We start from the raw sequence: 16,490 nt of genomic DNA on the forward strand, positions 1-16,490 counted from the left end.
CTGGCCGGCACCGAGCCCCTCTGTCTCCCGCGGTGGCAGGTGCCAGCAGCCAGCCGCGGCCGAGCGGACGGTGACAGTGACAGTGCAGCTCCTCCGCCGCTTGTGTGCGGAGGCCCCCCCCCCAGCGCTATAAATAGCCGCTATCAGAGCCCAGGAATAGCAGCCCACGCGCCTGTCCCCATCCTGGAGAGACATCTGACCCCCGAGTCCCACACGGAGCCCCTGCCAGGGCCTTTAAGCCACGGGCTGCTAGCCCCGCCTCCCGCAGCACCTGCGCCTGTCAGTCCGGTCGTTCGGCTCCTCGGCCCATGGGGGAGGGGAGGGAGGAGAGCAGAGAGCATGGGGTCCCCGCCAGGTCACCCCAGCTCCAGCAGCCTCCAGGGCCAGCCGTGCTGAGGGACGAGGCACAAGGAGGTGGGTGGCCGCAGCCCAGGCTCGGGGACCTGCGGGGTTTTCCCTGTCGTTTATCCTACCCTTTCTGCAGGCAGCTTATTCCAGAGCTGGGGGTTTCAGGACGCTGTGGACAGTGTCCCTGGGGCTCACACAGCTCTGACCCCTGGGGCAGGTGGGGAAGGGGAGGGAGCCCCCAGCCCCACTGGGGGTGTTGGGGGTGTAGTTATTGTTTGCGGGGATCATTGTGGAGCTCTTCACTTGTCTCTTCTAGGCATGGAAACACCTAGAAAAAACTCAACTCTCCCATTTTTAAGCTAAAATATGACATTTTTTTGAAGAAAAAAATTTATTTCTGATTAAAATTAATACATGTTCAGGCGCAATCAATACAGGAAAAGAGAAAGAAAAATTGCCTATAATTCCATCACCTGGATTCAACCCCCTGTTAACATCTCGTGGTGTATATCCTTGTAGATATTTCCTGAACTTTTTAGTTAGAAAAATTTCAAATCTTGAGAAGAGTTGCAGAATAGCACAATGAACCCTCCTGTCCCCCTCACCGAGATCCAAGACTCGTGAATAATTTGCTGTGTCTGAGCTCTCTCCCCGACCACCCCAGTAACTAATTAGTTAATTAAGTCTGCTAATTTGACAATTCAATCCTAGATGCTTCCACAGGCATCTCCTAAGACCGAGGCCATCCCTGGAGAATCTCTGTGCAATGATCTCTCTTTCTTTTTTTTTAAGACAGAGTCTCGCTCTGTCACCCCGGTTAGAGTGCCGTGGCGTCAGCCTAGCTCACGGCAACCTCAGACCCCTGGGCTCAGGCAATCCTCCTGCCTCGGCCTCCTGAGTAGCTGGGACTACAGGTGTGCACCATGATGACTGACTAGTTTTTTTCTATTTTTGTAGAGATGGGGTCTCCCTCCTGCTCAGCTGGTCTGGAACTCCTGAGCTCAAATGATCCTCCCACCTTGGCCTCCCAGAGTCCTGGGATCACAAGCGTGAGCCACCGGGCCTGGCCACAATGATCTCTTCATACACGGTCGGTATTTGATTTTCCCCACATGTCCCCAAAATATGCATTACAGTGTTTTAAATTTTTTCAGCCGTGATCTGACCAGGCGTCACACATTGCGTGGGGCTGTCGTGTCTCGGAGTACTTTAATCTGGAGCTGTCTCCATTTGTTTTTATATTTCTTTTTTTTTTTTTTTTTTTTTGAGACAGAGTCTCGCTCTGTTGCCCAGGCTAGAGTCAGTGCCGTGGTGTCAGCCTAGCTCACAGCAACCTCAAACTCCTGGGCATAAGCGATCCTCCTGCCTCAGCCTCCCGAGTAGCTGGGACTACAGGCATGCGCCACCATGCCCGGCTATGTTTTTATATTTCATGACGGTCTTTCAATGTGTGCTGCCTGACCCTTTCCACATGGCTCGATTCCAAACTCCACGCTTCTGGCGGGAAAACCAGACGGGGTTTGGGCGTTACAGTGCAGCCTCTGCTGGGGTGGTGTCCTGTTTGTAGTTCCTGCGCTCCCTAACACTCTTCCCGGGGGGCTCAGCGTTCCTTGATGCTTCCTGCAGCCAACTTTCTCCGTGAGCACACACCCCCTGCAGGTGGAATCATATTGGTCATCTGCTCTAAGGTGGTTCCTTATGGTGTTTCCAAAACAGTTCATGTGATATTGAAATAAAGCATTCACATTGGTCTTCAGGTCTTCAGTCCTCTGAAGTGATGTCTGGACGCTGTGTGGCGGGGGAAGAAGGGCAAGGTCGACCTTCGCGGTGTCCACACTTGCTGCTCACGTGAGCCGGACAGCTCCCTCTGGAACGCAGGAGGCAGGTCCTGCTCCCTCAGGAAGCAGATGCTGCACCTCCTGCCCCTGGGACAAGTGCTCCTGACACGGGAAAGGGCCCGAGGGCAGGGGAGGAAACTGGTTGTGGCTCCTGCTGCCTCCGGACCACAGAGGGCTGGAAGGAAATTGGAGCAAAGAGTTGAGTTTATATCACACAGAGATGTGCAATGCTTCAGCCGAAGTTCATGGCTAAGCAAATCAAAACCTGGAACCCAGCTACGTTTCAAACGCACTTTCGTGGTGTCCTTGACCTCTCATGGTGTCCTCGACCTCTTGTGGTGCACTTGACTTCTGCTTCCCTCCTCTCCACTTGCCCCCACCCACAGGGGGCAGCTAGTGGTGCCTGAAACATGGGGCATTCGGGAAAGCCCGGCCTCAGCACTGCCAGCACTTAGAGGTGTCCCCAGGGGCGCAGGGCTGGCTGCATCAGTGTGTAGGCAGCAGGAGGGCCCTGGCTGGAGGCCTCTACAGAGGTCAGGATGAAGCCCGGACCCCCGCTGGGCGGCCCTGGGAGCCCACATCTGGCAGTGTTCCAAGAACAGCGCCTGGGACTGTCTGTCAGCTCCCAGGGACGAGGACAGGCCCTCTGCCCAGCCCCACGGCAAGTCCACTCTGCCCTGCAGAGCGAGAGTGCCATCAGCGTGGCCTGCCCAGGAGAGAGCCGTGGCCAGCATGGGCCTGGGCCTGGACGGGGCAGTGTGTGCTGGGGGGCTCCAGGCTGATGCCACACTCGGTGTCAGCTTCTCGCCTCTCTGGGAAGGGCGGTGCCCTCACCTGGAGGTCTCTGCGTTGTCCTCCATGTGATGTTGAAGCTGCTTGGCCTGAGCCACCGGCTCCCACTGGGCACTGGCCACCCCCAAAGCCTGCAGCAGCACCTGGCTTGTCCTGCCGGGTGAGCCCAGACTCAGGGCCTCAGTGCCCACCCTGGGGAGCGGCCCTTCCTGACCCCTGCGGTGACCGCTATGCCCAAGCACCCCCAGGCCCTGGGTAAAGCCCAGGCTCCTTCTGACCATCTGTCCCCCCAACTCCTTCCTACCCGTGGCTGGGTGGCTGCCACCACGTTTTCACCAGTGATGACGAGAAAAGGAAGCATCCAAGAGGCAGAAGATGCTGTGTGGCTGCAGGTCCCCCAGGGAGCCCCAGGCCCAGGGTCTTACCGTCACCCCTCCTGAGTTGTCATCTGCTGCTTCTCTGGAAAGGGCCCTTCAGGGGCTGCAGAACAGATCACAACACAATCAGCTTCCTTCGATTTGCCCCGGTGCTGTGCCCTCGAGTGCTGCACACACAGAGCTCGGCCCCCACCGTGTCCGGTCCTCTCCCTGCACCCCTCGGGTTCCGCTCGGCCACCCTGGGAACGGAAGCCAGCAATAGGCGTCTGCTTCACCGTGAAACCAGCTGGCGAGGCCCCTGGGGACCTAGCACACCCCCAGATGGGACGCGTTCCAAATTCCAGACACCAGCCCCCTCGCTGCTCAGCTGCCGTGACGCCTTCTGTTCTCAGCTGCTGAAACTTCTCACAATGGGCAGCTTCTCGCAGGGTGGAAATAGCAGAACGTTTTTCAGAGTATTTAGCTGGAAATCACCTAAAGTTTCAACAGTAGGACGGTGCCGGGCACGGTGGCTCACGCCTGTAATCGCAGCACTGGGAGGCCGAGGCAGGAGGATCACTTGGGGCCAGGAGTTGAAACCAGCCTGAGCAACATATCAAGACCTCGTCTCTGCAAAAAATTAAAAAATCAGGTGGATGTGGTGGCACACGCCTCTAGTCCAGCAAGACCGTCTCAAAAGACCCCTCAAAAAACCAGCAGGGACTCGGGCGTGCTGCGGACTGGGAGGCACCACCATCCGTCAGGTCGAGAAGCAGAGCAGGGTGGCGGGCGTGGTGAGAGGGTCCCTCGGGACTGGGATTCCTGTGGGGGGGCCATGCCCGGAGGTTCCCGTGTGCCTCGCGGAGAGAAGGACTGGGGTGAATGCCTGTTACGGGATGAACAGGTGCGTTTGCTTACTGTTTAGATGCCTCGGGGTTCTCCAGGTTTTCTGAAATGAATATGTATTGCTTTCTCAACTAGGAAAAAAGAATGATTATTATTATTACTTTAGAGACAGGGGTATTGTTGCCCAGGCTGGTCTCAAACTCCTGGGCTCAAGCGATCCTCCCGCCTCAGCCTCCCAAGTAGAAGAATGATTTTTAAAATAAATTGTTTTACCACACTTTAAAAAATTAATTTAAAAATAATAAATGGCTTCATTGATATTCTTGTATGAATGAAAGAACGCTTTTATATATATATATATTTTTTTTTTGAGACAAAGTCTCACTTTGTTGCCCGGGCTAAAGTGAGTGCCGTGGTGTCAGCCTAGCTCACAGCAACCTCAAACTCCTGGGCTCAAGCGATCCTCCTGCCTCAGCCTTCCGGGTAGCTGGGACTACAGGCATGTGCCACCATGCCCAGCTAATTTTTTCTATATATATTTTTAGTTGTCCAGAAAATTTATTTCTATTTTTAGTAGAGATGGGGTCTCGCTCTTGCTCAGGCTGGTCTCGAACTTCTGACCTCGAGTGATCCACCCGCCTCGGCCTCCCAGAGGGCTAGGATTACAGGCGTGAGCCACCGCGCCCGGCCTATAAATTTTTTAAATACAGCTTGTTTTCTGGAACAGTCATAGATTCACAGAGAAGTGAGCACATAGTGCGGAGGCCCCACCCCACTTCCTGCTGCTGGCGTCTTCCCTGCGTGGGGCTCATTTGTCACAACCAATGAACCGAGTCAGCACGTGGTCCCAGCTGAAGTCCCTACGGTCTCCCTCGCTTTCGCCCGCCTCCATGTCCCGTCCCGAGACCCCACCCAGGACCCCACACGTCTCCTCGGGCTGCTCCTGGCTGGGACGGTTCCTCAGACCCCCCGTCTGTGATGGCCTTGGCAGCGGGGAGCGCTGCTCGGGCGCTCTGTGCCTGTCCCGCCATGGGGGGTGTCTGACGTCTTCCTCGCGGTTGGACTGGGGCGATGTGCTTGGGGGGGGACACCACCCGGGTGAAGCGTCCTCCGAGGGCACCTGCTCTCAGCACGCGTGTGGCCGTGACGTGCTCCAGGGCCGCCTGGCCGAGGTGTGTTTGTCACGTTCTCTGTGGCCAAGCCCACTGTCCACCCTGCGCTCTCTGGAAGGAAGTCGCCTTGTGCAGCCACACTGAGGGCAGAGTATCTGCGTAAATCACGCTGAATGCTTCTGCAGAAGAGACTTGTCTCTTCTCCCCCTGTGTTTACCCATTTACAGCAGACGACCTCATGAATATTTATTTTATACTCTGGGTTATGATCCAAAGCTGCAGGGAGGTCCTTCAGTCAGTGCCTGGGCTGCTGTCACACGCTCCCCTCAATGCAGTGTGCACGTGTGTGCGCGTGCGTGTGTGTGTGTGTGTGTGTGTGTGTGTGTGTGTGTATTAGCATTCCCTTTCTGGCACTACAAGGTGGTCCAGGTTCAGCATGTATTCTTCCCAACTGCGATATTGTGACATATGACAAAAGACTGTTTGGACTCTGGCCTGTTCCTGACAGAGCTCCTGAAGCTGGTGTGGGGGCCACTGGGATATTTGTTCTGATATCTGGTCTTCGGTCCCAGCTCCCAGCACAGAGCTCCCAAGGCCTTTGTAACTTCCTGAGTGACAGGAGCATCTGACCTGGAGCCCCCAGATCCCTTGGAATTTCCTCGGTGTCTGGAGAGTCTTTGGTTCTAATGAGGTGACTCTTGGTGCCCCTGGACAGCTCAGCATGAGGCTGGTTGCCAGGGGAGCCAACCCCGGGGAGGGCGGCGGGGCTGGGTCACCAGTGGCCGGTGATGCAGTCGACCACGCCCATGAAATGAAGCCCCATAACAGTCCAAAAGGACGAGGTGTGGCGAGACCCCAGGCTGTGACCACACGGGGCTCCCGGAGGTGCTGCTGCCCAGCGAGCGGGTGGACACTCTGCTCCCCATGTCCTGCCCCGACGTCTCAGCCGCCTGGGTGTCACCTGTACCCTGGTGATTGCCTTTGTAATAAACGGGGTGAACGTGAGTGACGTCCTCCCCTGAGGTCTACAAGCCACCCCAGCAGGCTAGTCAAGCCCCAGGAGGGGTCACCGGAACCTCAGCTCATAGCGGGTGGGTCGGAAGCTGGGTGTTGGCCTGCTACAGTGAGTCCTCCCCACCACCGGGCTCCACGTCCTGGGATTCAACCACCATGAATGGCAAACATTTGAAAAAGAACCCAAAAATAACAATAAAAAAATAAAAAAACACAAATTTAGAAAACAATAGTGTAACAATTATTTACATAGCATTTACATTGTGTTAGGTATTATAACTAATCTAGAGATAATTTAAAGTATCTGGGAAAGGCCGGGAGCGGTGGCTCACCCCTGTAACCAGCACTCAGGGAGGATCACTTGGGGCCAGCAGTTCCAGACCAGCCTGAGCAAGAGCGAGACCCCGTCTCTACTAAAAAAAAAAGCAGAAAAAATTAGCTGGACTTGGTGGGTGCGCCTGTGGTCCCAGCTACTCAGGAGGCTGAGGCAGGAGGATGGCTTGAGCCCAGGAGTTTGAGGTTGCTGTGAGCTATGAAGACGCCATGGCACTCCAGCCAGGGTGATAGAGTGAGAGTCTGTCTCAAAAAAAAATAAATAAGAGTAAGTCAATCAATCAATCAATCAATCAAGTGCCCGGGAGAATGTGCACAGTTACATGCAAATCAATGCCATTTTAATACCAGGACTTGAGCATCATGGATGTTGGTATCTTGGGGGGCCTGGGACCCCTCGCAGATACTGAGGACTGTGCTCGCCACTGGCACGTGAAGTGGGGTCAGTCCTGTGGGGGCCTGACGCCATCTCCAGAGTGTGTCGGAACCGAGTGGTGCCGGGGACCCGCCTCTGTCTGCTGCAGAACCGCCTGGTCTCAAGGCAGTCCCCACACACGTCTGTGACCAGAGGTGAAGTCTTCTGTGCTGGGTGTTCAGTGTCGAGGGTGTCAGAGTAGGGAAAACACTCTAGTTTGTTCCTGTGTCAGACGCGGACCCGGCTCCAGAACCAGCCACGTCTCCCAGGCACCCTGGCCCCTCTCACGGGCAATAGGGTTAGAGAGCAGGTCGGGGCGGCAGGTGTGCTTATTGTTACTGGGTTTACTTTTGCAAACTCTAACAAATATTTTTATAAACAAGCACCAATCTTCAAAATGCATTAAAAGGATTTTTCTACAATGACCTACAAAGGTCACTAAAGCTAGACTTTACTCATAGACTGAGTTTTACAAAAACGTCTGTGTTTTCTCTCTCTTCCGCTGCCCGTCGCGGTAACAGATCTGGCCGTGTGTTATTCTTTTCGTTCTTTCTAAAGTTTTTCTCCACTGAGCAAATTCTTCTCCAGCAGCTGTGGACACCTGTCCCCGTCCCCAGCCCTGAGAAAGGCTGTGAACAGGGGAGACGAAAACCAGACCACACGCCAGTCAGCAAGGGTCGAAGGACGCTGTCTGGAGGAAGGAAGAAGGGACGAGAGAGGAAGCGGGGCGCCTTTTCTGGGGGACCAGTGAAGGCCACCCTGGGGAGGTGATGACTTGGCTGTGGGCCCGGAGGTGGGAATGAGTGGCTCGGGCAGGGCAGGGGAGGGGTGTCGGGCCTGCGTGGCCAGAGTCCAGGGGTGACACATGCTGCTTCCCGTAGGGGCTGCACGGGGCCAGGGGTCCCGGCTGTGATGCCCGTTTCATCCTGAGTTGGGGGCCGGGAGGAGTGACAGCAGCGGCCATGGGAGATCTTGCCCAGTGTTTCAGGTCTATTTTTTAAGTAGAGTTTAGATTTGGAATCATCGTTGACACTGAGCTCAAGTTCCATACTTCAGGCTCCTGGACAGCACAGGCTATGCCCTGGCTGCCGCGTTTAGAAGGGGACAGGCACGGGTTTTAAGTGGGTGTCCTGAACATTTCTGCTCCTACGGAAACCACCGGTGACATGGAGCAGGGAAGTCAGCGAGGAGAGCCCCACGTGCCACACCAGGGTGTCCCGAGGCACTGCTGGTCTCGGGGCTGGTGCCCAGCAGGCACCCACTGTCCTCGTGGTGTCCCGGGGCCCATTTTGCCACTGATCCTGCCGCACAGTGAGCCACAACCCACCCCCTGGGCCCAGGGGACCTGCCCTCTTTCCTTCATTTCCACAAACGTGGGGAGAAAGGGTCTATTCATCGCTGAAATCCCTTTGGGCCTAACCCACAGGTATTGTGTTCAGTGAGCCCGGCAACTGCCTTTGGGTCCCTTTCCACACACCCTCCACTCTGCCACTCCCACAAATCTCCGGACGCAGGATGAGGCCGGGGTGCTCCGGCAAGGCCTGAGAGCTGCACCTGCCCAGACGGCACCAGCACCCTCGGGTCATGCTCGGACCTTCTCAGGCCCAGGCCGCCCTGACTCGCTGGCACCGAGAATTAGAACCCAGGACACACCCTGTGTTGGAGGCGAGGCACAGGGTCTCCACGACTCTCCCCACTCCCGGACTGGGGCTGCAGGCTCTCTGATGCCTGTGGTCGAAGGCTGACCTGGTACAAGTCCCCTGTGGCCCTTACGGTCACATTGTTTCTCTGAACCTGTTTCTTTGCCTGTAAACTGGAGTTTATCATAAAACCCACCACACAGGCCAGTGGGGGACCAATGTGACAGTTGGTGTAGAATTCGGCTCAGGAAGCTTGACCCTCAACAGTGCCCAAGGTCAGCATTGGCACAAGGTTGGTATCAAAACTGCAGAGCTCAGCTGGGCACAGTGGGCTCGTGTCTGTCATCCCAGCACTGTGGGAGGCTGCAGGGGAGGCTCCCTTGCAGCCGGGAGCTTGAGACCCAACAGGGCAACAAAGCGAGATTCCGTCTCTATAAAAAGTCAAAAAATGAGCCAGGTGTGATGGTGCCTGTAGTCCCAGCTATGCAGGAGGCTGAGGCAGGAGGATCGCCTGAGCCCAGGAGCTTGCGGCTGCAGTGAGCTGTGATCACACCACTGCTCTCCGGCCTGGGCCACAGAACAAGAGCCTGGAAATGTCCCTAAGGTAACCCTGCTCTTGGAAGTGGAACCAGGTGGCTTGGAGCTGGGCTCAGAAGGGGCATTCTCACCCTCCTACTTTCTGTATCTTTTTAATTGTGAACCATGTGCATGAATGACCTAGTCAAAATAAATAAGATGCAAACTTTTAAGAAACTGTTAGCTGGGTAGGAAGAGTGTCTCTGAGAAGATAAAAGCGTTTTGAAACTAGATTCAACTAGGTTGAATGTGCTAAATGCCGCTGCGCTGTTCCATGTGGAATGCGCTAGTTGTATGTTAGGTGAATCTCATCCTAGTAACAAAATAAGAAGCGGTTCCTTGAAGCGGGCACCTGCTGAAAGGAGGGGCAGAGGCAGCCCCAGGAAGGGGCTGGGACGGGCCGAGGTGGGTGGGCCCTGAGCATGTGCATTCGGGAGAGGACCCCCCACCCCACGTCTCCCTGCTGCCCTGGGTGGGGCAGGGGCGGGGACAAGCAAAGTGCCTGCATATCCTCGCCCACAAATGAACACGCCCGCAGGGTGAGGTTCTTTTGTTTTTTTTTCATTATGTAAAAAAAATATGTTACAAAACAATATCATTCATCATATAATTCTTACTTATTTTCATTTTTAAAAAATTTAAAGTAATAAAAAAGTCATTTTATAAAATAGTACAAAAGGGCTGATAGGTGGGGCTGGGGGGCAGTGTGGGCTGGGGGTTGAGGAATTCAGTGCTTCACTCCGGCCCCCCCACCGCTGGATGCTCAGGGAGGCGGGTGGGGCTGGGAAGGGTCCCCAGGTCACAGCTGGGGCTGACAGCAGACCCCCGGCTCTGGCCTCCTGAAGGCAGGGCTAGAGGGGCAGGGAACGCTGGGCCAGTGGCTTGGCTGGGCAGGTCGGAGGCAGGGAGACTGACGTGGCACCGGGCCGTGGCTCCTCCTCCAGGCGGCCCCCCTAGTTTCCGCTGCTCAGCATCCCCAGCAGCTTGCTGGGCTCCAGGCCCTGCTGCTGGGCCACCGTCCGCACATCAAAGCCCATGTGCATGAGGAACTGGGCCACATTCATCTCCTGCCCCGTGAGCTGGTCCCGGATGGTGGGGCACGAGGGGTTGCAGTGGGGCCAGGGGCAGCTGTCCACCAGGTGGACAGGGCAGCCCTTCAGGGGGGCTTTGCTGGCCTTGTAGCCGTCTTGGAGGCTCCTGTCCCAGCAGTGCAGCGCTCGGGGCAGCGAGGTCCCCTTCACCTGAACGTCGGTCCAGTGGCTGTGGATGGAAACCCAGGTGAGGTCACGTGGGGCGTGGCATGGCTACCACAGAGGGGCCCCGCGGCTGTCGGCACCGCGGTGGCCTTGGCAGTCCTGGAGGGAAACCCTTTACCCATGGCGGGAGGAGGCTCGCAGGAGGCAAGTGAGGGGTGGGGGCTCTGGGGGCCTTTGGAGCTAACGCCGCCACCTCCAGCTCCCCCAGGGCCCGGGACACTGACCTCCGGGTGATGATCTCGTGGGAGAGGCAAGCGGGGGCGAAGCTGGCCCTGAGGAGGTGGAGACAGCGCCCCGTGAGCCCCTCAGCCCCCTGCCCACTCCCTGGGAGCTGTCCGCAGCCTGGCCTCCCCCCTCCTGTTGCTGTGGCCACCAGCCCCGCTGCCACTGGCCCAGTCCTTGCCCCACAAGCTGGGACACTCCCTGCCACCCTCAGCCCTTCACACCTCCAAATCCCTGCTCAGGGTCCACCTCTGCCAGGCAGGGCCCACCAGCGACCGGCAGACAAATATTCTGCCATTTTTGAGACTTCTATTTATTTATTTTTTTTGAGACAGTCTTGCTCCGTTGCCCAGGCTAGAGTGCAGTGGTATGATCACAGCTCACTGCAGCCTCAAACTCCTGGGCCCAAGCGATCCTCCTGCCTCAGCCTCCCAGAGTGCTGGGATTTTAGGCGTGAGCCACCACACCTGGCCGAGACCTCTATTTTTAAGGCAAGTGGTTTACTGTGGATTTGGAGGGGCTGAGTGAGCTACCTGGAGCAGGGGTCCCGGGACCCACACTCACGGCACGTCTCTGAGAGTGTTGCGGAGCTCGCGGCCCAGGTTCTGAATGTACAGCCACTGGCCCTCCTGCACTGGCTGCCCCGTGAGGTGCACGTTGTCCACAGTCAGCTGGGCCTCGTCAAACAGCCACTGCACCACGAACACCGGGCCTGGGCAGGGGAGGGGCATGGCTCAGCTCGGCCTCCTCACGCTCCACCCCCCACCCCAGAGCTCGGCCCCCCCAGGTCCCGGCCAGCCCCAGGACAGGCTCTCCCCACGGGTGTCAGCCTCCTGCCCCCTCAGGGTGTGCCTCCTCTACAACCCACTTCCTTGGGGAGGGACCCCGGTTAACCCCACCACCTTAGCCTGGCTCTCGCGGACCCCACCTTGACCAGTTTGGTGACATGTCCCCTCATATGTGACCTCACAACTCCTCCGAGTGTGGGGCTGGGGAGGGACTGGACCAAAGCCCCACAGCAGACAGGGACCACCATGGATTCACCTCTGAAGCACACCCCTAACCACCGGTGTAGACAGGGTCACCAGCGTCCTGGCTTGCCTGGGACCGGGGGTTTCAGTGCTGAAGACAGGAAAGTCCCAGGCAAGCAGCAGCAACTGGTCACCCTGGTGCAGATCTGGCTCCCTGGGCCAGGACAGAGGTCCGGGGCCGGCCTCTGCCAGGCTGGGCTCCACACTGGATGCACAGGAGAGAGGCGCGGGAAGTGTGGACAGCCCACGCTGCCCCTGCACGCCCCGCCCCCGCTGCCCACTCACAGCGCAGAGTCGGGTAGACTTTGTAGCCAAAAAAGCAGTTCCACTCCTCGCCCTCCTGGAACTGGCGCCGACAGCGCTCCGGGACCACCCCGTTCCAGTACCTGGGGCCACAGTGCAGGCAGCTTAGGCCGTGGCGGGCCCTCCCGGAGCTCCTCTACCACAGACGCCTCCGCCCCGGGGTCTTTGTCCAGGGAGCGTCCTGGCCTCGGGGGTGGGCGATCTCCCGGGGTACCTGATGCCTCGGCGGATGGCCTCCGTGGGCGCGCAGGTGATGGTGTCGATGCAGTCCGTGCGGCGATACTGCTTGTTGTCCAGGAACCAGCCGGAGTCAGCCAGGCCGCGCACCTGGATGGCCGTGTAGCCCAGCCCCTCCAGCTGCTCGGCCACGCGGTCCACGTTCAGCAGCACCCCGGTGCCCCCGGCACTGCAGGGAGGGTGGGGCGTGAGGCCAGGTGACTGGGGGGAGGCACCCACCTCTCCCCCCAGAGCCTGCTCAGCCCCGGCCCTCGCCCAGGAGAGGCAAGGACCACCCCCCACCTCCGCCAAACACTCTGAACTGCAGACAAGACCCCGGGCGCTTCCCGGTCCGGGAGGCAGAGAAGGGCCGGCGGAACTCGACACTGGCCCAGAGCAGAGGTTGGCAGGTCATGGAGCCATGGGGACTCTGCAAGTCCCCGCTGTGTCTGGAGTCGGGAGGAGCAGGGGTCCCCTCTGCCAGCCAACCTGGGACTTTCTTTCTGCCCAGGCCCCACCTGGAGCCACCCCTCCCAACGCTGAGCCTTCCCTTCCTCTTTCCTCTGTAGCTGTCAGTTTGCTTCAGCTTCCTCATCAGAAAATAAAGATAACCTACTTGGCCCTGGGGCTCCTCATCCATTCCACAAGTGCCCTGGGTCCCCTGCATACCTGCTGGGACACGGTGACCGGCAGGGGTAATCCCCAGCTACTGGGTGTTATCAGCTGCTGACCCCTGGCCAGCTACCTGGGTCGCTGCAGCCCAGCCTTCCCCTACGCCAACAGCCCGGGGTGCAGAAGCATTCTCTGGCCAGCTCCCAGTCACGGGGCACTCTGAAGCCAGACCTCGGATCTCCCTGCCCACGCTGGTTCCCCTGGCTCCGGCCTCTGCCCCTCCTGACCACCCGCCAAGGCCTAGCCACCAGGGCTCTGTAAGGCCAGAGGACTGGGCCCCGGAGTCTGCACAGGCTCACCCCCTCCCTCCCATACATGCTCCCACTCCAGCCTTGTCCAGGGTCTGCCCCAGCCCCACGCCCCCACCCCACCCTGCCCTGCCCACCTGCTCCCGGCCAGCAGCAGCACCTTGGCCCCACTCAGCCCTCTGCCCAGGAGCTCACGCACCACCTCCTGGATGATGAGGGAGCCCATGAAGGCATACTCGTCTGTGAGGGGAGGAGGGGGCTTCAGGTGGGGGCCCGGGCAGAGAGAAAGGTCTCCTCCCCCAGGTTGGTTGGCAGAGGGGTATGGCTCCAGCTGGGGGCCAGGAGAGGGGGCTCTTCCTGGAGATGGGCCAGGGACTGCGTGGACTGAAGGGAGGTGGCTCAGGTGCACAAGGCCATGCTGAGGCCCCTCCCCGGGGAACACACAGGAGTAAGGACCCCACAGGGGCCAGGCCAGTCATGGACAAGCAGGCAGCGCTGCTTGGGGCAGGTACCCTGGGACGCAAATGGCTGGAGGTTGCTTCTCCCCAGAAGCCCAGGTGCCCACCCCATCACGTCAGGGGAAGGTGGGGGACTCACTCTTTTCAGACTTGGATGAAGCCCCACTCCAAACATCACTGGAGCAGTAGGGGATGAAACTGCAACACAGGACAGTGTGAGCCTGCCACGGCCCTCTGCTGCCCAGGGGCCCCCAGGAAGGAACCCCTCAGAGGGGATCCCCCAGGAAGGACTACCCCCAGAACAGGACCCCCTTGGAAAGGAGCACCCCCAGGGCAGGACCACCCAGGAGGGACCACTCCCAGGGCAGGACCACCCCAGGAAGAACTACCCCCAGGACAGGACCCCCAAGGAAGGACTCTTTTGCAGGAAGGACCCCCCCCTCCTCCAGGAAGAACCACCCCAGGAAGGCCCCCATTCCCTTCTTACACCATGTTCGCATTCCACCAGTGGGGGTTCTCCTCTGGCTGTGAGGACAGGATCCCAGTGCCTGGGGACACAGGGGCGGTGGGTCTTTCTGGTGGGAGGGGCCGTGCAGGGTTTGGGGACTATAGAAAACTGTGTGGGAGGTGGGGGTCCTACTTGGCCTCAGCAAGAGAGCTAGAGGTGCTGCCCGCCTGAACCCAGGTTGCCGGGAAAGCGGGGATGAACGGTTTGGCTACCCCAGAAAGCCTCCACGGCCATGACGCCTGGCCACGCTGTGCGCTGGATGCCACCCTTGGCACCCTGCCCTCCACCAGCTGCTCGGAAGGGCGAGGGCCGTGGCAGGTACAGCCCTGGCAAGCACATCGCAGTTGCTCGGGCGATGGAAACCAAAAGGTGAGAGTGAGAGCTGCCCGTGTTAGGAAACTCAGAGAGCTCGCAGGGAAGACGCACAGGCTCCAGGCAGGGACCTCCTGTGACCCCCCGCGGCCCGCGCGGTCCCCCTAGGCGGCAGGCCCAGCTGCTGACCTGTGCGAGTGCGCGGCCAGTCTTTTGAGCTCATGAGGCGCCGCATGGTGTCGTATCTGGAGTCGCAGTTCTCCCGGTTGAAGCAGTACCAGCCGCCTGTGGGCACAGCTGCCCGCTCAGTGCCCGCGTGCCCAGGGACCCCCGCCCACTCCCCGCCTCCCCGGCACGCACCTTCCAGGAACAGCAGCCACCGCCGACTGCCCTTGGACTCCTTCAGGTAGTAGCTGCGGGGAAGGACGTGCGGCGGGCGGTCAGCAGGGCGGCGGGACCCGGCGGCACGCGGCCCCGCGGGGCTGGAGAGGGGTCGCTCCACCTGTCGCCGGGCGCGCGGCGGCCGCACGGGGGCGCCAGCGACCAGACCCTCGCGGAGCGCACGGCCGGCGGCGGGTCCGGGAGGGGGCGCTCGTGGGCGGGGAAGGCCGCGAGGGGCTGTGCGGCGCGTGGAAAATCCCCACGGCCCGCCCGGCGCGGGACCCGCTGCGACCTCGGTGCCGCTGCCGGGCGCAGTGGCCCTCGCGGGGAGCGGCGCCGCGCTGGAGCGGGGTGCGCGGGCGGGGCCGGGACGCGGGCGCCGCGGTGCTGTCGCAACCTGCAGCCAGCCCGACTGACGTCGCCTTCCTCGGGCTGTCGTCGGTGCACCGAGCGCGCGGCGTCCCCGTCCCTCCCCGACCCTCGGCCTCGTCTCCCCTTATCTACTCCGGGCAGGGGTGCGCAGCCGCGTCCGCGTCCAACCTGCGCCGCTTCCTCGCCCCCCGCTGGCGCCGGATCCCTGGCGCCCGAGTGGAGAGGCGTGGGGTGAGGGGGCAGTAGGACTCTCCCCGCCCCTTGTGTCGCCTCTTGCTGCTGGAGCCAGGGCCAGTGTCCTCGGACTGCCATCTGCCCCCCCAGGGACCGAAGGGCGCGAGCAAAGGGGCTGAGGGGTCAGCGCCCGATCTGGCGGGGAACCAGGCCTTGAGCGCTGCCCGCTGCCCGGGAGGCGAGTCATCGATCCGGGCCCTCCCCAGGGCCAGCGCCACCGGGCGCCCGACGGGAGCTCTTCCCGGGGGATACGGCCTGGACTGCCGGCCAGGGGGAGGGACCAGCGCGGAGGCTGCGCTCGGGCGGGGGCGGGGAGGCGGAGGGTGCGCGCGCCACCGGCGACGAGGCGGGCTCCGGAGCGCGCCGGGGTCCTCGGGTGGGGGTCCTGGCTGGCGCAGGCCTTACCCAGCCGGGCTGCCATCGTTGCAGGTCACCGACGTGTTGAGCAGGAGGTGCAGGCGCAGGTCCTCGTTGAGCTGCTGCGCAGAGCAGGGGTACAGGGACTGCGCCAGGCTTTTGACCTGCGCCATGAAGCTGTCCATGTTGCCCTCCACGGCCGTGAAGTCCAGCGGGAAGCTCTCCACCGGCTGTCCGGCCGCCGGCGCCGCCTCGGCCCTCTGCAGGGGCGGCGGCGGGGGCGGCTGCTGGCCGCGGCGCCGCCAGGTCTTCCTGCCCTCGCCGCCCCCGGCCCAGTGCAGCAGGCCCAGCAGTAGCAGCACGCGTACCCTTCGGCCCATGGCCGCGCCGCGCGGGTCTGCGGCCACCTGCGGAGAGCGGGTGGCCTTGAGGCAGCGGCAGTGGGGGCGCTGGGCCGGGGGCGCCCGGGCCGCTGGCTGCTCCTGCTCGCTCGCCCCGCTGCCTCCCGCCGGGCCTGGCGGAGAAGGCGCGGCGGTCAGGCGTCGAGGCTCTCGGGGCCGGGTGCCGTCGGCCTCCGCAGCTGGGGCTCCGCACCCGGCCGGCCCAGGGCAGCGCAGGGTCTGGGTGCGCTGGCTCTGGCCCGCGCCAAT

General features: G+C 60.5%; 1 protein-coding gene across 1 annotated transcript; it reads right to left on the reverse strand.

The window, feature by feature from the left end:
• Nucleotides 1-9,863: 9,863 nt before the first annotated feature.
• NOTUM (notum, palmitoleoyl-protein carboxylesterase) lies at nt 9,864-16,490 on the reverse strand. Its single transcript, XM_045569739.1, has 11 exons — nt 15,889-16,490; nt 14,857-14,909; nt 14,686-14,781; nt 14,164-14,224; nt 13,816-13,874; nt 13,356-13,458; nt 12,297-12,488; nt 12,065-12,165; nt 11,313-11,460; nt 10,751-10,798; nt 9,864-10,530 (listed from the first exon to the last, which is right to left on the reverse strand). The coding sequence occupies exons 1-11, from the start codon at nt 16,218-16,220 to the stop codon at nt 10,224-10,226; spliced, it is 1,500 nt and encodes a 499-aa protein (XP_045425695.1). The 5' UTR covers nt 16,221-16,490; the 3' UTR covers nt 9,864-10,223.

Source organism: Lemur catta, chromosome 15, assembly GCF_020740605.2.
Source record: "Lemur catta isolate mLemCat1 chromosome 15, mLemCat1.pri, whole genome shotgun sequence".
Classification (NCBI taxonomy): domain Eukaryota; kingdom Metazoa; phylum Chordata; class Mammalia; order Primates; family Lemuridae; genus Lemur; species Lemur catta.

What these genes read in the sequence shown, in the direction of transcription:
- NOTUM (XM_045569739.1), bottom strand. Translation starts at nt 16,220, where the DNA reads ATGGGCCGAAGGGTACGCGTGCTGCTACTGCTGGGCCTGCTGCACTGG. An exon ending in TTCATCCAAGTCTGAAAAGA is followed by an intron (nt 13,459 to 13,815) that starts GTGAGTCCCCCA and finishes CTCCCCTCACAG; the next exon opens with ACGAGTATGCCTTCATGGGC. An exon ending in GCCATCCGCCGAGGCATCAG is followed by an intron (nt 12,166 to 12,296) that starts GTACCCCGGGAG and finishes CTGTGGCCCCAG; the next exon opens with GTACTGGAACGGGGTGGTCC.